Below are 19,114 nucleotides of genomic sequence, written 5' to 3'. Positions count from 1 at the left end.
GGCACGTTAATTACTCTAATGAGGTCAGGAGAGACCCCGCGCTCTGCCATCCGGAGCTGGGAACACACTGCCTGTCCCCCGGCCGCCGCGCGCCCACCCCAGTCCGGGCAGGGTGGGTGCGCTGCCCGCTTCCCGGCCCTCGTGCCTGTCAGCAGCGGTCTCCGCGCCCCCCCCCCGCCCCCCCAGCGTTAGTGCCGAGTAACCGGCAGCCCCCGCCCGCCGAGGTTACTGCACTGTTAGCAGGAAGTTCTCAGCGGCTAAAAGCCAGGAGAGGGGCCCGTCAGCCCGGGATGAAAGGGGGGCCCCTGTGTGCACGCGGGCGAGCGCGGGAGGGGCTTCCTGTGCTCACAGGCAGGCCCGGTACACGGCGCAGACGCTCACGTGTGGGAGGCACACGGGACGTGCACATGCACTCGTGTTCGCACACGGGGGTCACCGCCGCGGGTCCCTAGCCTGTGCCAGGTCGGGGGGTCCAGACCCACGGCCCAGGCCCCTCCCGGCCCCTCCTGGTACCTCGATTGCCCCGCAGGCCACCACACATGCTGGACGCGGCCAGCGGCCAGGTTGGAGTCTCGGGCTCCTGGCCGACGGCTCGCTGTGCAGCTTGAGACCCGGCCCGACCCCGGCCTCAGTCCCCCGTCTGGGAAACAGGGACAGGTGGGAGCTGGGCCCGCGTCAGCCGTCAAGGCGGGGCGTCTTCCCGGGACCTGGGGGCTCCTCTGCTGCCTCCACTCTTTGCACCTGCCGCGCGGGGAGGAGTGGGGCCTCTGAAGACCACCAGAGCCGGAGCGGCAGGTACATTCGGTCCCATTGGTTATTTAGTGAGACTCTTCCGCCACGCGGTTTTAGCTTCTTCCCTGGCACTGCGGCCTCTGAAGGTGCAAGGGTGTCGGACACTGACCCCAAGCCGTGGGGACTCGCCCTGCGGGCCAGGGGTCGGCCGGCAGCAGGCAGCAGGTGCTGGACCAGGGGTGACAGACACAGGCTAGGAGCCAAGTCTCAGCTTGGCCTTGGCAGGACCCTCCCCAAGTCTGGAGCAGACCCCCCAGCCCGAGAGTGCAGAGCAGGGTGGACAGGGGCAGACCCCATTGGCAACCCTGTCCTGGATCTGAGCCCAGGGCTGACAGCTGACCCTGAATGACCCCTGACATTCACTGAGCCTTGAACCCCAGACTGACCCCTGTCCCCAGAGTAAACCTGATCTCTGACCCTTGACTCCAGAGGAAGCTTACTCCAGAATGACCCCTGGCCCCAGCTGAACCCCCCCCCCCCACACACACACACTGGCTGTGCCTGGAGGCTGGGGTGGCTACTGGCCCTGGGAGGGGACAGGGCCTCCTAGGTGCCCACAGTGCCCCCTCCCCCCCCCCCCCCCCGCGGGGCAGGAGTCCCCTGGAGCAGCGGGTCCTGTGCCCCCACCCCCACCTTGCCTGGGGCCAGGCCTTGGAGCCGCCCTGCCCTCCCCTCCCCAGGGCCCCGCCTCCAGGAGCGGCCGGCGGGCGCAGGGAGGTTGAATGGGGGACGCGCGCCTTTGTTCCTGTCCCTGCTCTGGCTCTGACCTTGAGAGAGAGACAAGAACAGAAGGAAAACAGAGCTTCAGCTCAAATCCGCCCGGCAGCGGCAGTGGCGTGGCGGCTCTTGCCTTGGTGGCCCCTGCATGCAAATGAGCAGCCCCATTGCTGGGCCTTCGCCGCCTCGGCGTCCTCCCTGTGTGGTGTGCCCTTTCTGTTTCCCTTACCCCCTGCAGGCTCACGTCCTGCTGGCTTTGACAGAGGAGACCCCAGCCCCAACTGTGAGGTCCCATCAAGTGGGACAACAGTGGGAGCTTCCAGAAGGCGGGACACCGGGCTGGGCCAGGCCCGCTGGCGCCCGTGGGCTTGTGGCTCCACCTCCGCAGCTGTGCAAGGGGGACTTCCTCACTGGGGGCCACCACCACCCTTGTGCTCTCCAAAGGGCCAGACCCGTCATCCTGGGCTGAGCTGGGCCCGTGTTGCTGGAAGCCCAGGCCCTCACGCCAGGGGTATCCGGAGAGTCTATTTGAAGGGCCAGCCCTGGGACTCGGGTACCCTCAGTCAGGTAAGAGAACAACACCCAGGACAGGCAGGCTGAGTCCTCCAGGGGACAGAGGACCGAGAACCTCCTCGTGGCGGGGGCGGGAGTGGGGGCGGGGGCGGCACGGGCAGGGACCGGCCTTGATGGATGATCAGAATTTGGCACAAAAAAGGGAGGTACTCTCAGGGCACAGCCTGAGCAAAGGTTGGGAAGGGGTGGGGGGGAGAAACTCAGGCGTCGTGTGGCGTGTGCCCCCCAACACCCTGGAGGTACGTGGCTGGCGTGGGCCCATCCACTTTGCTGGGGTGAAGGTTAGTTTGCCGGTCTCTGGCCTCTAATGGTTCCTGTTACGAGAACCTGCAACACTCCCTCCCGTGGGGACCTTCTAGTTCAAGGGCTCTGGTCTCACTCTCACCAGGCCTGGGCAAGTGAAACAAATCCAGAGAGGTGGACCCCAGCTGGGCACCACTGGCAGTTTCCAGCCAGCACTTGGTGACAGAGTACCTCTATAAACTCAGAATCTGGTGACAGAGGCTGTGGCATGCATAAGACCGGAAAATGAAAGAACAGGCCCCCAGTGAGCTCCCCAGGAGCGACCACTCTGGGCCTCCGCTGAAGCCGTGCACTGTGCCCAGGTGCCCTTCTCTGTCTTGCTCCGGGGTCGGATTTCATCTGTGTATGGACTTCATCTGCTGTTGGCCTGGATCCTACCTTGGGCGGCTTGGATCCCACCCTGAGTGGCTCGGGCGGATCCCTTGTGTAGTGGGCACCTGTTCTGTGCCCCCCACGCTCAGGAGCTGAAGCAGAGACTCTTGCTCCATTTCCCAGGAGAGGAAACAGAGGCCCACAGAGGACAAGTGACTGCCCTGAGGTCCCCCAGGGAGGCAGTGGTGGACCAGCCTTTGGACTCGGGCCGGCACGTGCCGAAAACACCTGCCCAGGAGGAACAGGGAGGCATGAAGCTGGTTAGCTCGCCTAGGTTAGGATTTGGGGTCTGGGTTGGAATGACTGAATGACGGCGGGACGGAGAGGGGGTGAGTCGTCTCTGTGCCTCCTCCTGTCCCGGGGGCCAGGCTCCACAGACCGCCTTGCTGTCCTGAGGGAGAGGAGCGCAGGGGACCCTTGTGAGGATGATGGGGGCGGTGGTGGTGGCTCGAGGCCCCCCGGAGTTGGGCGTCTCCGGGGGGCCGGGGGAGGGCAGGACCCCAGGGCTGCCCACGGCAGGCAGCCCCACCGGGAGGGACGAGGGACGAGTCGGGGACGGTCTGGCCCGGGGTGGGGGGTGGGGTGGGCGCGGCGGAGGCAGGAGGGGGGCCATCCCCCCACCCCCGCCCGGCCCCCGCGTGGCCGGGGCACGGCAGGAGGGGGCGCCCGCGGCCCTCCCGGCGCTCGGGCGGGACAAAGGCCGGAGACCCGGCCCCTCCCCGGCGGCTGCGGCGGCGGCCCGCGCTGCGAGAGTCCGCGCGGCCGGGGGGCCGGCGCCCGGGGAGGACCCCCGGCGCCCCGCCCGCCCGCCGCCTGCCTTCTCGGCGCCCGAGGTCGCGCGCGCACGGGCGGGGGGGGGCGGCCGGGGATCTCCAAGCGCCGGCGCGCCCTCCTCCCGCCCGCCCCGAGCCCGCCCGCTCGGCGGCGGCGGCGGAGGAGGCGGAGACCGCTGGCAGGCGGCGGCCAGGCGAGCGCGGCGGCCGGACCGGGGCCATGGCGCCCGCGCAGCGCCCGCTGCTGCCGCTGCTGCTGCTGCTGCTGCCGCTGCCGCCGCCGCCGCCCTTCGCGCGCGCCGAGGACGCCGCCCGCGCCAACTCGGACCGCTACGCCGTCTACTGGAACCGCAGCAACCCCAGGTGAGCGCGGCCGCGCGCGGGGAGGCGGCGCCGGGGGCCCCGGGCGCCCCCCGCCCCGGCCGGGCCTCCGCGCCCCGGGCTCTGGGCGGCCCCCGAGCGCGCTCCGCCTCGGGCGCGGGGGCGGGGGGCGCCGGCGGGCCCCGGCGGGAGCCCCCAGGGAGTTCCGGCGCCCCGGAGTTCGGGGCGCTCCCGCTCCTCGTGCATCCTCCCCCCCGCACACGCGCAGGGCGCCCCACCGGACGCCCTGCGCGCCCAGAGCGCCGCCAGCCCCCGGAGTTCGGGGGGACCCTCCGAAGCTGGGCGGCCCCGAGTTCCTTTCCCGGACTTGGGGGTCCCCCATCCTGGGGCCTCTCCGGGGACGCCTGCCGGCGGCGTCGGAGTTCGTGGAGATTCCCCGGGGAACCTCATCGCTGAACTGTGCCGGGTGGGGGACCGCGGCCTCCCCCTCCCCCCGGGGTAAGGGGTCCGCGGGCGCGTCCTGCGGGTGGGTCCCCACGTGAACTCGGGGAAGTTGATCTGTTCCTCCCTACCAAACCAGGACCGTCTTCGCTCCAGGGGGCCCAAGGTCCTAGCTTTGTGGAGGTGGGGAGACTGAGGCACCCAGGAGCGGTCCTGGGAGTCTTGGCCCGGCGGCATCCTCTCCCGTCCTCCTGGTGCTGATGGGGAAACTGAGGCACAGAATGCACGCGTGGCTGGCTCAAGGTCACGGTGAGGGGAGAGGAGCGGAGGTGGGGACCCAGGTGGCCTCGTCCCCAGCCTGCTACGCCTGGCTGCGGTGTCCTGCCCGCCCGCACAACCCCTTCGGCGCCCAGCGCTAAGTGCAGTTTGGGGGGCAGCCGGAGTCCTGGCTAATCTGACTGAGAAAAGTTTGCTGGTAACTGACCATGTCCTGGACATCTGCAGAAGCCTCTGGGCCATCACCGGCTCTCCAAGGCCGGGGTCCCACGGGAGATGGGGTTTGGAGCTCAGCACTCCGAGGGGTCAGCCACAGCACCCAGGCTCCCACGGCGTTCCCAGGGCCGGCTGGGCTGCGCATGGGAGTGAGGAGGCCAGCCTCTCTGCTTCCCGTCCCTCTGCCACTGGTCACTGTCTCTCCCTTTCAAGTGCCGGTCAAGACACCCTCACTGTCCTCTGCCATCCCGTTACTGTCGGGCAGAAAGTTGCATAAAGGGCCGTCTTTGAGGCAGGCTCTGGGACAAGGGTAGCCACTGTCCTGCCGTGGGGGGCAGGGAGCGCACCCAGACACCCCCCTCAGTTGCTCAGCTGTGGGGTTGGGCCCCAGGGCTGAGGGCAGAGACCCCGGGCTGCACAGGGACAGTCAGGCCACCGCGGAGCGGGTTCCCTGGCCGCCTTGCCCTGCTGGTCACATGTGGGTTTGATTAAGGCTCTTCCCTGCGGCCGAGCGGGGGAGCCCAGCGGGCAGCGCCTCCCCGGCCCAAGTTTTTGGTTTCAGCTTTGGAATCTCCGTCCCAGGCATGGCCCGTCCTTTGTTCTAGCAAACGCCAAACACACGAGGAGCCTCGAATGGGGACGGAAGGGGGTGGTTGGGGCTGCCTGCCGCCCCACCTGCCACAGGGCTGTGGACAGGATCCCGGCCCGGGGGGGACGAGGCAGCCCCAGGTGCCCGGCTCTGGCCTCACACCCGAGCGCCTCCTGCTGCTGACCTGACAGTCCTGTTCCGACCAGCTGCCCGAGGGCCTCCGTGGCCCAGGGACTTCTCGGGAGGTTCGCTGCCCGGGGCCGGCTGGCCTGGAACCTGCAGCCAGTGACAGGGTGCGTGTCGGACACGGGAGGAGGGGCGGTGTCGGGCCTCGGGTCCAAGGGCACCCAGGAATGGTGATTTCCCCGGAGGCGGCTGCCCAGGGCAGAGGTGCAGGGTCCGCGAGCAGGCCTGGAGCTGGCGGCAGTCCCGCGGGTAGAGACGAGAGACCCGGCTGGGTTAGTAACGGATCAGTGCGGCGGCAGGTGGAGGAGATGGGGGGGGGGGGGCGCCCAAGAGAAGGGGCGCACACAAAAGGCACAGCAGGGAAGGGGTCAGAGCAAGGGCTGGGCACACTTGGGTGGGGGACAGGCGGTCGTGCAGGAGCTGGAGGGACGGACGGGTGTGCTCACGTGGGGAACGGACAGGCAGTGCCGCGGTGAGGCCGGCCACGCAGGCCCGGCCCGGCTTCGTACCTGCACCAAGGTAATAAGTATGTGGCTCTGTTTTCCCAGTCACATCCTGCTGCCGCGCAGCGCATTTCCTGCGCACACGCGGCTGGTGGACGTGGCCGAGCGAGCCCCGCACCCACCGTCACCGCCGCGGCAGGGTGGGGCCCTGCTGTCCGGGTCAGCCACCCGCAGGCGGGTCACCCCCGCAGGCCGGCCGCGCGCCGCCTCCTCCCTGGTCCTTGCACCTGTCCGCGGCCGGGTGGGGCTGGGCCCTCCGGCGCGGCCGCGTGTGCAGCCGCGGGGGGCTCGTGCTGTGTGCGGAAGGTCGGTGCGGCCTCCGGCTCAGGCTTCCGTGTCTCCGCCTGTGTCGCCGCGTGCACTCGCGTGCATTTTCCCGCGGCGTGCAGGGGTCACTCACACACACGCCTGCGTGGCAGGGTGACGCATGTGCCTCCCGGCTCTGGCATGTTTGCACACGCGTGTGCGTGATTGTGCCAGAGTGCGTGCACGTGTTCGCACGGCGCGTCTGTGCGTGGAATGCGCGTGCCCGGGGGTGCGCGTGCCCGTCTGCGTCTGAGTGTCTGCACCGGGGAGGACGGGGGGGGGGGGGGCCTGTGTGTGTGTGTGCGGGGGGCGCACACGTGTGTCTTTAGCGCATCTGTGAGCGGAGTGCACGCGTGTGGCTGCGCGTGTGCGGCCCGGCCCCGGCCGTCCCAGGGCCCCCGGTGAGGGGGCGGACGGTTCCGGCGATGGCGGCCCGGCTGGCTGTCCTCCTCTGTCCCCTCCTCGAGCCGGGTGGGTCCCCGCCGGGGGACTGTGCAGGGCGCCCGCTGTCCCCGAGTCCCCCACCCGAGTGGCGAGCGCGGGCCTGCACGTGCGCGGTGGTGCCGATGCCGGCGGGGGCTGTGGGCCCGGAACCCACCCGCACCGGGCGGCTCGGGGCCGCGGGAGCGTTCGAAGGCGGTTGCGTGTGCTTCCGCGTGTGGGGGTGCAGATAGGAAAATGGCGACCGGAGAGGGTCTTTCCCACGGTGGAGGCGTCGGGCCTCCCTGGTCCCCGTGGCGCTGCAGCCCTGCCCGGGGCCTGGGGAGAAGTGGCTTTGCACGGGTGATAACATATTTTGCTGTACGAGGGTTTTTGGTTTTGTTCGAGAGAGGTCAGTCTGCCTGGCTTTCAGAGCTTGGAGGGCGAGACCGCTTGGGTCTGGGCACCCGGGGCCGAGGGTGGGGCCCGGGGGTGCCGCGGGGAGCCCGGGCAGGAGCTCAGGCAGGCGGCTTGGCCGCCGGGAGCCTCCGCGTCTCGGTAAGTGGGGGCCGACAGGTGTGGCGGTCAGCAGACGGTGGCAGGGCCCTTGTGGCCCCGGCGTGACCCCAGGGGCTCAGAGGTCCCCGATAGAGAGGGGAACCGAGGCAGCTCCTGCGGGTGAACACAGGGGCTTCTGGGGCTGGACCCCAAATCTGCATGGACAGCGACGGTCCAGCCCGAAGGACAGGGCGAGAAACAGCTGAGGGGGGTGGGGGGGGCAGTTCTGAGGGCCGCCCCCCCCCCCCCCCCCCGCCACCGCGGGCCTGGGCAACTTCTGTCCGGGTCTGCCTCTGGGGTCTGATGGGCAGCCGGGCCTTCCCCGTCCCCAGCCTCGGTGCCTCCCCTTGGGGCACTGTGCCTGCGTTGGCTCTGGCGGCTCTGACCTCCAGGCCCCCCCAGACGTCTCCGTGAGGTCTGCGGGCCCCTCGGGTCACCCGTGGACGTGTTTCTTGGGGCAGCACGTGCGTTCAGGGGGTCTGGGGGACGGTGTTTCTGAGGGCCCGGCCGTCTCCTTCCATCGGCCTGAGCCAGGCCCACACCCCTCTCCTTACCCTCAGGAGCGGGAGACGCGGCCAGCCTTGCCCCGTGGGGGGACTTCTCTCCTTTGGAGACGGGTCCAGGGGGAGGGCTCGGCTGTGGCCCCCCACAGCCCCGGACCCCGTGCCACGTCTGTGCCTCCACGCGGATGACAGCTAGGTGCACCGGCACAGCTCGGTCCCCACCTCGGCCACACTTTGGCAGGCCAGCCCCGGCCGGCCGGGGTCTCGCCCCCATGCCTGCTCTCTTGCGCCCTGGGGGCTCGGCCGCCACGCCTCGGTCGCCCTGTCGGGCCTGGGGATTTTGGTTTCAAGCGGCTCCGTTCACTACACGAGCCAAGTTGCCCCCTCGGCCGGCCCAGCCACAGCCACGCACCCGTCCGATCTGCCCCCCCCCGTTATGCCTCCCTTTCGTGGACCCGGAGACAGTGACTCACCCGTGGCTCCGGGGAAGGCGGGCCGGTCGGGCTGTCCCCAGTCCTAGAGGCTGCTGCGTCCAAGGCCGGCTAAGGACACTGGGGGGTGGGGGCGGTGGGGGGGGAGTCCAGGACAGCCACGTCCTGTGTGCTGCTGACCCCGGGGCGCAGAGGCGGGGCTGACCTCTGGCTTCAGCTCCGGGGTCGGGTCGTTGCTTCAGTCACCCACCCCCTCCGCACACACCCTCCCCGAGGCTGACCCCGCACCACCTGGGGGCCCGGGTTTCTCTGAGGCTCCCCCCCCACCCCCGCCCCTCGCCGCAGCAGAAGGAAGGTGGCCAGGCCTCAGGTGGGGGAATGTCTTCTCGACCCCTCAGAAAGCCGGGGGTGCGTGCCGAGGTCTTGGGCCTCGCCGGGGATGGCGGTGGGGAGGGGCTGACCCTGCCCCGGCCTGGGCCTCGGGACCCTGCTGCCCACCCAGGGCCCGCCTGGGTGTGTCCTTCCCTGGGGTCTTGGTCACTAGGCGGCGTGACTGGGTTCAGACCAGGGAGCTGGTCCCAAGTGCAGCTGGCAGGGTGGCGTGGGCTTCAGCTTGCTGGCGCCCCACCCCTGCCTCAACTTCTAGTCTGGGGGGGGGGGTGGCACAGCCCTCCCCACTCCCATTTTGGGCGAGACTCCTAATTAGTTGCTTTGCTATTAGCGTCTAATGACTTGACAATGGCCCGACTGGAGCTAATTAGCCGCGCGGGGGGCGGCTGTGGGGTAGGGGTGGGTTTGGCGGGCAGGGTCGGGTCCGCCAGGGGCTGGGAGGGCTGCCTGGAGGAGTGCACGTTGGCAGGCAGCCGGCAGGGTGAACGAGAGGGGGGTGAAGGTGTGGCACGAGAGGGGAAGGGCTGTACGTCTGAAAGCCTCAGGAGCCCTCTGTCTGGGAACCCGTCCCAAGTCAGTCATTAACCCCTTAGTGAGAGTTTTTCTCTCTCTCTGTTGCTCCCGTGGAGCATTTGCATATCAGGCTTCCTCACTAATGGAGAAAATGAAAGCGTTGTCTTGCTTGCACCGGCTTGGTTTTGGGGTTGGGCCCTTCCCCCGCACAGGCGCCACCCTGAGTAGGGGCCAGGCGCCCGCCCCTGGTTTGCCCGCCAACTTGGACCGGGAAATGCCAAGGCAGCAAGGCCATCACTATTTTAGAGCCGGGGAGGGGAAAACAATGGTCCGCTTAGGCAGCTAGAGCTGGAGGGCTGGGGGCTTCTTCTGGGACGCACCTGCCGGGGGTCCTCACTCCATGTGTGGGTCGCTGTCTGCTCCCTGTGACTCCGGCACCTCAAAGACCTTGAATCTTTGGCCTTTGTTTGATCAACAAACGTGTGGAGGCACTGTGCACGAGGCCTGTGCCGGCGGTGAGGGAAAGGGGCGGAGGAGGAGGCTGGCCCCCAGGGTCCGGGGTGGGGGGGCGGACAGCAGACTGTGTAAAGGTAAAAATATGATGATGTTGGAATGAGATACGTGATGAGGTGGAGGAGGCGGGAGAGAGCAGGCTGGGCAGAGGAGCACATGCAAAGGCCCTGGGGTGGGAACCGGAGCAGCCAGAAGGCTGGTGTGGCTGGAGGGAGTGAGCTGGGGGCAGTTGGAGGACAACAACTCCGACAACGAGGGTGGGGACGGTGAGGCCATACGGGCCTCGTGACCCGGGAGGAGTGGGTTTTATTCTGAGTGATGGGGGAGCTCTGAGTCAGTGAGTCAGTGGGTCTGAGTTACACTCAGAAAAGCGAGCCCGGATTTGGGGAGGCCAGGAGCCTGGCCCGCCTGGCGGGGCCCAAGCATCCAGCCTCTGAGCCAGCAAAGCAGCCTCGCTTTTGGACGTTTTTCGGGAGATTAAACGGCAGAGGAGAACGACGTTGGCCCAGTGCAGGGGAGGCAGGCACCATGGAGAGGCACGGGCAGGGGTGGGGTGGGGTGGGGAGTCGGCGATGCCCCGGCAGCCCCACCCCCGAGTCCGTTCATCTGGCGAGGCTCCGCAGAGAGCTGAGCGAGCTCTTCCCTTTCAGGCTGAGCATACATCCCTGCAGCAGAGGCCAGGGAGGAGAGGGGAAACTGAGGACCAGAGGGGGCCGGGGTCAGCACGGGGGCCCGTCCTGTACCCCCCCCCCCACCGTCATCGTCGTTTCCCCACCTCCACCTCCCCTGCAGGGTCGGGCCTGGGTGGTCCTGGCAGGCGCTTGGCCACGGCTGTCATCGATTGGCTGATCAATGGGGCTTTCAATGGGCTGGGAAGGAGCGAAAACGACTTTTGAAAAAGCCTGGAGTGGCTTTTGCATCGATCTCGCCCAAGCGGCCAGAGAACACAGCCAGTCCATGAGACACCCGTGCTCGGCCAGCCGAGGGGCAGCCCAAGGGATGGGCAGGGTCGCTGCCTAACCCTGCCCCAGCCTGACCCTGCTGTGAGCCTGAGCCTGACTCTGCTCCAGCCTGACCCTACCCCAGCCTGACCCTGTCCCTGTCCCTGTCCCAGCCTGACCCTGACCCTGCTTTGAGCCTGACCCTGGTCCTGACCCTGGCCCTGCTGTGAGCCTGACCCTGACCTAGCCTGACCCTGGTTCCAGCCTGACCCTGCTGTGAGCCTGACCCTGACCTAGCCTGACCCTGGTCCCAGCCTGACCCTGCTGTGAGCCTGACCCTGTCCCTATCCCAGCCTGATCCTGACCTTGTCCAAGCCTGACCCTGACCATATCTCAGCCTGGCCCTGCCCCAGCCTGGCCCTGCTGTGAGCCTGACCCTGACTCTGCTTCAGCCTGACCCTATCCCAGCCTGACCCTGTCCCTGTCCCAGCCTGACCCTGACCCTGCTTTGAGCCTGACCCTGGTCCTGACCCTGGCCCTGCTGTGAGCCTGACCCTGACCTAGCCTGACCCTGGTCCCAGTCTGACCCTGCTGTGAGCCTGACCCTGACTCTGCTCCAGCCTGACCCTACCCCAGCCTGACCCTGTCCCTGTCCCTGTCCCAGCCTGACCCTGACCCTGCTTTGAGCCTGACCCTGGTCCTGACCCTGGCCCTGCTGTGAGCCTGACCCTGACCTAGCCTGACCCTGGTCCCAGCCTGACCCTGCTGTGAGCCTGACCCTGACCCTGTCCCAGCCTGACTTTGGGCTGCCCTGCCTCTGTGCAGGGCCTGCTATGTACACGACTGGCGTTCTCAAGGACTGTCCCCACTGTACAGAGTTGGAAACTGAGGCTTTGAGACGAGAATGAACCACAAGACCTAGCTGGGTGCAAGCCCGAGCCTGAACACAGAACTATCTGCAGCCCCCAACTGACCTCCACTCCCCGAGTCTCTCTGCTGTATTCACTGAATCTGCAAACAGCATCCCACTTCTGTGGGGGTGGGCAGAGCTCCCCATTCCTGGGCGGTCCGAGAGCAGGGAAGGGCTGGAGGTGAGTCTGCTCCCTCCGACTCTCCGAGCTGGAATTCTCGGGAGTCTGCGCCTCAGCCGCAGACTTGACATCCCCACGAGATCTCCTGTGTCAGGTTGGGAAACTGAGGCACGTGTGAGCAAGGTCTCCCGCTGTCTCACTCCCCCCTCTGGGGTCCCCGGAGCCGCCCCGACCTGGCGCAGAGCCTCCGGGCTGCAGGGGGGCAGCCAATGCCGGCTGATAATCCTGCCCCCCCCCCCTCAGTTGCCCGGCATGGGGGCCGCACCTCGGCTCCCTCCCGCGGACTGGGCCACAGAGGCGTGGCGTGGCCAAGCTGGGGTCCAAGCAGCCTGGGCCCCTTCTGCTGTTGGGCCTCAGTTTCCATGCCTGTGCGGAGAGGGAGAAGGGGCTTCCCACCCCTCCTCTGCTTTTAGGCCTTTTATGTGCTAATAAAGCTCCTCTCCGGAGGCCCCCTTGTTCCTCGGTCCAGGCTGCGTTTACATGACAGGGACCCAGGAGACCTCGTCCGGGAGATCTAAGGGCTCCTGTCGCTGTGGCCTGAGGCGGTGATGGTGGGGGGAGCTGACCTCCATCCTCGCCAGACGAAGCTGGGTCTGGGGGGGCTCCCCAAGGCTGCATGTACAGGCTGCCTGACAGTTGGGACCTCCAGGGCAAAGGCTGGGAAGCGGGGCTGAGGGGCGGAGGCGGCAGGGGTGGGGGAACCTGGTGAGGTGACCGGGAGGTTAGGGGGGCAGTTGTCAAGTGGCAGAGGCCCTGGAGGGAGATCCCTGGACTTGCTGGGGTCACACGGGAGGTAAGGAGTTGAGGCTGGGGGCGGGACCCAGAGCACCTCTGAGCCGGGCTGGGGCGACCTTCAGGCCAAACCCTAATCCCCCCCCCCCCCCCCCGCAAGGAAACTGACGCTAGGAGAGGGGTCCAGAACACTCAACTCCAGGCCCCACCCACCTGTGCCGCCTTGGCAGTCAGATCTGCCGAGGAAAAGCCACGGCGGCTGCCTGCGGTGGGCAGCCTGGGGACTGCCTGGAGGAGGGGACGTGGCAGCCAAGCAGTAACGTTTATTTGGAGAGGGACTTCGTGACGGGGAGCGGGGGCAGCTCGTGCCGGCCGCGGCACGGAAGGGCCCGGACGCGCGGCCTACGCGAGGGAGGCTGGGGCTCCCGGGGGCTCCGCACCTGCTCCGTTGCATGCGGTTACCCAGAATGCCCGGCGAGGCGACCGCCCCTCCTCCCCCCGACGCCTGCCTGGTGGCGGGCGGGAGGCTCCGGGGCGGCCTGGGGGGAGGGGGGTGGGGGTGGGGCACGTGGGCCCGCGCCCCGGAGCTTCTCCCGGGTCCCCCCCCCCGCGCCGGCCCCGCCCCCGGCCCGTCCCGCCACCGCCCGCGCTGACCCAGCGCCCCTTGTGCTCCCCGCCCCCCCCCCCCCGGCCTCCCCGCGCCGACCGCGGGGCCCAGGTTCCACGCGGGCGCGGCGGACGACGGCGGGGGCTACACGGTGGAGGTCAGCATCAACGACTACCTGGACATCTACTGCCCGCACTACGGGGCGCCGCTGCCGCCGGCCGAGCGCATGGAGCACTACGTGCTGTACATGGTCAACGGCGAGGGCCACGCGTCCTGCGACCACCGGCAGCGCGGCTTCAAGCGCTGGGAGTGCAACCGGCCCGCGGCGCCCGGGGGGCCGCTCAAGTTCTCGGAGAAGTTCCAGCTCTTCACGCCCTTCTCCCTCGGCTTCGAGTTCCGTCCGGGCCATGAGTACTACTACATCTGTGAGTGCGGGGGCGCGGGGGTGCGGTGGGGGGGGGTACACGAGGGGGGCCAGGGGTGCATGGGGGGTGGGGTCTGAGGAGCAGCACGTGGGGGGAGCAGGAGGAGGTAGAGACAATGTGGCAGTGTGGGGGGGGAGAGCGGGGGGGGGGGGGGGCGCACAGGGGTTGGGGGGCAGCAGAGTCCTGGTATGGGGAGATGGGGTCTGGGCCAGCCTTGGCCTCTGTGTCTCCCGGGTCAAGCGCTTGAATGGAATCAAGCCCCAGAGGCCTCACTATCTAGAGTTCCCATTTTCAGATGGGGAAACTGAGGCTCAGAGTGGGGCTGAGGTCACAAACCCGCAGATGCCCCTCTGTGACCTGTCTCTGGATCAAGCCACTGGGCCTTTGGGCTGGGGGAGCGGATGGCTCCACCACCAACTTGCGGGCCCTGAGATCAGGGGTGGTCACTGCCCCTCCCCCCCCCCCCCCCCAAAACGGGTGTAGGGACTCTGGTGGGGGAGGGGAGCGTGGTCAAAGCCAGGGGCCAAGGCAGAGCTCGGGTTCTGCCCATCACACCCTGGCTTGGGCAGGGAGCTCCCAGGCCCTCCCCCGGCCACCCTCCCCCACCATCAACCCCCCAACAGGCCCACCTGGCCCCAGATTCCCCGCGACTGTGGGAGGAGCTGCTTTTCAGGGCTTGGGGACCCTCAGGCACAGCCCGGGCGGGGCGGCGAGTGGGCGGGGCCGAGGGAGGCTGTCCCTGGCTCTGCGGCACCTGGGAGGGGGGAGGGATTCCAGGGGCATCCTTCTTCCTCCCCCTAAAGTGCCAAAGGCAGGGTCTGGGGACAGGACGCTGCTGCTGTGCCCTTGGCAGCCCGTTACTCTGCAGGGACTTAGCCAGGAACACGGGAGTCTAGGCATCGTCCCCACCGGCGTGGGGGCATCGGGGAGCCCGCGTTGGTGTGGGGCCGATGCCTCTGCAGAGCCACCGAGACCCCGAGGGGCACGGAGATCCCCATCTCTCGGCCGGCCTCGTGGGGGCCCGCAGGGAGCCAGGTGGGGCGCGGGGTCGGCCCCTGGGGCCGTGGGGAGACGCAGCCCCTCGCTACCCCCCTTCCCGCTGCGTCACATTAAACTCTGTGAGGCTTCGTTCTTCCTGCTCTACTTGGATCTTTTTTCCTTTTAATTCAAGGAAGAAGCGGGTGGAGGAAGGGAGAAGGTGTTTAAATCAAGTCCTCGTAATATAAGAAAAATTACATTTTTCTTTCCAGGACGGGAGTTTCATAAAGATAATTATCGTAATTATTTTTATTACATGCTTTTTTGTCTTCATCTTCCAGCGTGAGGGGCTTCTGGGGGGCGGGCAGAGGCAGTGGCCACCAGGAGGACAGGGGGACAGGCCTGAGCGTGTCCGTGTGCCGGGTCGTGCACACGGGGTGGGGGGGGGTGTGCCCGTGCCGTTGTCACACGCGAACCCCCGTGGCCCCCACTGGGCTTCAGGCCTCCTTCCCCTCCCTACCCTGGTCCCCAGGCCGCCTCCCGCATGACTCACTGCTACGGTGTGACCCCGGCCCCTCCGGGAGCTTCCGTGGGCCGTGTGGGCCGAGAGGCAGGGAGCAAGAAAGGTGGAATTGGAGGCGTGGGGACCGAACGCCTCGGCCTCCCTGTGACCTCCAGCAGGGTGCGTCCCTCTCCGCGCGAGGTGGGCGCATAGCCTGTCTCCCAGGGGTGACTGGCTTCCGTGAGCTCCCAGATGGAAGTAATCATTTCCAGAGCACTTACTGTGCGACGCACGAGGCCCAGATAGGGGCTGGGTTGCCCGCAGACACCAGAGAGCAGGTATTCGATCCCAGATCAGTCATCTGGTTACACTGATTTTTGTTGTTGTTGTGACTGGTTAAAAACATTTTTATTCAACACCTTCGAACTTTGTGCTGCCTTGGGGTGACGTGGAACAAGACACAGGCACCCCCAGTCTCTGGGGTCGGGGTTCAGCAAAGGGAAGGGCAAGGGAAGTATGCGGGAGGACTTCTGGGAAATAGAGGGCATTGTGTCTAGGGCTTTGAGGTGTGGTTAGGAGTTTTATGGGCGGAACCTCCCGTAGCCTTGGGTCAGGGTCGAGTTACCAGTGTGGGGAAGGGGATGTAGCCCCAGGAGGTCTCTGGCACTGAGAGCCCCCTACTCCACAACCCCCATCCCCCTCTCTTCCAGCTGCCACACCGCCCAATGCTGTGGACCGACCCTGCCTGAGGCTGAAGGTTTACGTGCGGCCAACCAGTAAGTGCTCAGGGCATCGCGCAGGGTTTCATCCCCCACCCTGGTGTCCCGAGCCCACAGAGCCCACGGAGGGCTCGGCAGAGCCAGGGGGTGGTCCCAACACAGCCCGGGGAGTCCCTCAACCTCAGCAATGGCGGGGGCGGCTCCTGACCCCGAGCCTCAGTTTCCTCACGTGTGAACGAGGACGGCATTTCAGACCTTCGGGACTGAGGGTGAAGTCCGTGACCGGGCCCTCTGCCGAGGCCGTAGCTCCTTTCATCCAAGAGTGAACACCAGGAAGGTGCCCCAAGATAGGCCAAAGGGCCCACGTTCTGAGCTCTTGAAACATCAAAGCCACACGCAGAGAAGGGGGGGGGGTCTCCGCAGCCTTGTGACTTCACCCAGGTGCCGGACACGCATTTGGCACCTACTGTTTGCCATGCTCTGCACAAAAGGCACAGCCCCGACCGAGATGGACAGAAATCTCCGGGTCTGGGAGGGACAGCTGAGGCACCATGTGGGTGTGGGGGTGCAGCCCCGTGGGGAGGGGGGCCACCTGCTGACCATCCTGTCTCCGTGTCCCCCCAGACGAGACCCTGTACGAGGCCCCGGAGCCCATCTTCACCAGCAATAACTCGTGCAGTGGCTTGGGCGCCTGCCAGCTGGTCCTCAGCACTGTCCCTGTGCTGTGGACCCTCCTGGGCTCCTAGTCCCGGCCCACCTGGATGCCCCGCCTAGAGACCAGCTAGAGACTCCGTTTCTCCCACGACTGGTGCTGCCCTGCCAGGCAGGGGGGGGCTGTCCACCGCCCCAGGGCCAGCCCTGGGGGGGCGCGGCTAAAGGCCCTGATGCCTGAGAGGCCGGGTGTCTGTCCAGCCTCCCGGCCAAGCCATTCCTTCCAGGGTGCCGGAGAGCCCAAGAACCTCTCGCTAGGGCTTTTCTCTTACGGCGGAATCAGAAAGACTTGAGTTTTTAATTTAATTTATTCCTTGCTGTCGCCGGTAACTTTGGGAAGGAGACAGAGTGGATGCTGCGTGGGTCCCTGGCCCCCCCGGGGCACGGGGATCGGGAGACCCCTGGTCTGGTCGACCCTCCAGGTGCCCTGGGACAGGCCGGTCGGTCTGAGACGGAAGGGGCCGGGGATGCGTGCCCCTAATTCCGGCCCAGGAATCAGAGCCCACCTCAGACCCCCCCCCACCCCCCACCCCACCCCCACCTCCTCCCTCCGGGGTGCCTCACCAGAGAGCCCCGTGTGGAGCCCTGGCCCCATCAGAGCCCCCGCCCCCCCCCTCCCGTCTTAGAACCGCTTAGGCCCCGCCCGGTCCCCCCAGCCTCACCCGCTCGCCCCCGAGGCCCAGAAGACGTGACATTTCTGTAAATAGAGCCAGCAAGCATATACTGTGATTTATTTTTACTGTATTCCTAAGGATGGCCTGGAAAGTTTCTTTTTTTCTTACCCCTTCATGGGAGGGGGGGCACTTTTATTTTGGTGGGGGGGTGGGGGGACTTTTTAGAGTAGAAGCCGCACTTCGCAATAAGCTCGTGTGTCTGTCGGAGCCCCTGCCCCTACTCTCCGAACTAATAACGTTTGTAAGAGAAAAGAAAACAGGACACAAGGAAACACGGGGGCCACCACCAAGAAAAGACACCCCCCCGACACTTTAAAGAAGCAAACCGCATTTATACAGATTTCATATTTCCTACCCGCCTTTCCTGATCTGTGTTTTATATATATTATATATAAATATATATGATGCGAGGCCGCCAGGAGACGGCTCCTGGATGCCGGGTGGGGGGCTTTTGTAGGGGGCATCGTGGGCGGGTGGTGGCGTCACGCCTGGAGCTGGCGACCGGGACCCCCCCCTCCATTACAATCAACTTTGGATTCTGTATTTTTTTATAATAAAATGAGCATAAACTTCAAGGATGTGCATGTGTGTCTGGGGCCCTCGGCCCGGATTGGGAGGGGCACTCGGAACTAATAATTTGGAGTAGTCGGGCCTGGAATCTGCCAGGCAGAGGCATCTTTGAGGGCCCTCCGGGATCTGTCGTGACGGCTTCTTCGCTTGTTTGGAGGCTGGGCCCTGGGATGGACATTTCACGGGGTGCTGTATCCTCCACCGCCCTCCGTGGGCCTCAGTTTCCCCCTCTGACAAATGGAAGCAAGTCCTCTGCTCCCTGGGGCCGCTGGGAGGGGGAGAGGGGAGCCTGGCTGGCTGTGAGTATATAGCAGGGGCCCATTGGGATGCCAGGACCCCCAGGGCTGCTCAGGGCCTCCTGCTCCCTCGTCCTCTTGGGGCGCGAATCCTCCCGTCCTGTGACGGGTCTTGTAGGGTCCGATCAAGTCCTATGACATCTGTGTCGCCAAGCTCTACCGCCGTGTGACTCAGTTTCCCTAACCAGGCCAGGGTGGGGTCTGTCCGTTTCTTTTTTCTTTTTTAAAAATTTTACGTTTATTTATTTTGAGAGAAAGAGCGTGCAGGGAGGGGCAGAGAGAGAGAATCCCAAGCACCCCGACGCGGGGCGCAAACCCAGGAACCGTGTGAGCGTGACCTGAGCCGAAATCAAGAGTTGGACGCCGAAGGGGCCAAGCCACCCAGGCGCCCCATCTGTTGCCTCACAGTCCCTTTATGGCTTTGCAAAAGGCACGTGTCCGGGGCTGGGGTCCCAGGGGCCTTCACCCCAGCCTAGCCCCAGGTGGGGGCACAGAGAGGCTGGGGGCCACCCAGCAGACCCTCTCAGATGCTTGTCGCCTCGGTGGTACGTCCAGGACCCAGCGTCTGGGGCACAGTTAGCGGGGAGGAAAGGCTGCCCGCTAATTCATGCGGCCGAGCGGGGCCCCACGACAGGACCTGCCTCTTAATGAAGCCAGTGGAGCCGCACAAAGACCCCTGTGTGCGCCCCGCCCGCCCTGCCCGGTGTCCCCGGATGGACGGTGACGCCCGTGCCGCGCACCCTGAGGATCCCCCACTCCACAGCGAGGACCCCAAGGCTCAGGTAGGGAGGAGGCCTGCCCCCCGCGGCTGTTTTCCCCAAGACCCCGCGTTGCGGGGAGGGACCCCGAGGGAGGGCTCAATGCAGGGATCGTGGGGGCGGGATCTTAGCAAGTGACCTTAATTTTCTTATTTCAAAAAAAACTTATTGAGATAGAATTCACATAGCACACCATTTCAAGTACAACCCAGGCGCTCGGGGGGCTCGGTCGGTTAAGCGTCCGACTTCGGCTCCGGTCACGATCTCGTGGCTTGTGGGCTCGAGCCCCGCATCGAGCTCTGTGCTGACCGCTCGGAGCCTGGAGCCTGCTTCGGGTTCTGTGCCTCCCTCTGCCTCTGCCCCTCCCGCCACCCGTGTTCTGTCTCTCAAAAATAAGTAATAAGACATTTTTAA

At 66.5% G+C, this 19,114-nt stretch overlaps 1 protein-coding gene and 1 long non-coding RNA gene across 4 annotated transcripts; one reads left to right on the top strand and one right to left on the bottom strand.

Annotated features, from left to right (window-relative positions):
• Positions 1 to 405: 405 nt before the first annotated feature.
• On the top strand, positions 406 to 17,619 carry EFNA2 (ephrin A2). 3 transcript variants are annotated; one of them, XM_047848379.1, is made up of 6 exons: positions 406 to 795; positions 1,954 to 2,076; positions 2,881 to 3,031; positions 13,179 to 13,492; positions 15,683 to 15,748; positions 16,316 to 17,619. In XM_047848379.1, the coding sequence occupies exons 3-6, from the start codon at positions 3,009 to 3,011 to the stop codon at positions 16,435 to 16,437; spliced, it is 525 nt and encodes a 174-aa protein (XP_047704335.1). In that variant the 5' UTR covers positions 406 to 795; positions 1,954 to 2,076; positions 2,881 to 3,008; the 3' UTR covers positions 16,438 to 17,619. The 3 variants fall into 3 exon arrangements, with proteins under 3 accessions (XP_047704335.1, XP_047704336.1, XP_047704334.1); XM_047848380.1 differs by lacking the exons at positions 406 to 795; positions 1,954 to 2,076 and adding an exon at positions 2,611 to 2,687; XM_047848378.1 differs by lacking the exons at positions 406 to 795; positions 1,954 to 2,076; positions 2,881 to 3,031 and adding an exon at positions 3,751 to 3,893.
• On the bottom strand, positions 10,085 to 11,700 carry LOC125159754 (uncharacterized). Its single transcript, XR_007149894.1, has 3 exons — positions 11,612 to 11,700; positions 10,472 to 10,565; positions 10,085 to 10,361 (listed from the first exon to the last, which is right to left on the bottom strand). It is a non-coding gene; the product is annotated as an uncharacterized LOC125159754 (long non-coding RNA).
• Positions 17,620 to 19,114: the final 1,495 nt, after the last annotated feature.

The sequence above is a fragment of the Prionailurus viverrinus genome, unplaced genomic scaffold (assembly GCF_022837055.1).
Source record: "Prionailurus viverrinus isolate Anna unplaced genomic scaffold, UM_Priviv_1.0 scaffold_60, whole genome shotgun sequence".
Lineage (NCBI taxonomy): Eukaryota > Metazoa > Chordata > Mammalia > Carnivora > Felidae > Prionailurus > Prionailurus viverrinus.
The sequence above is the reverse complement of the archived record's forward strand: the minus strand, read 5'-3'. Positions and strand labels throughout refer to the sequence as shown.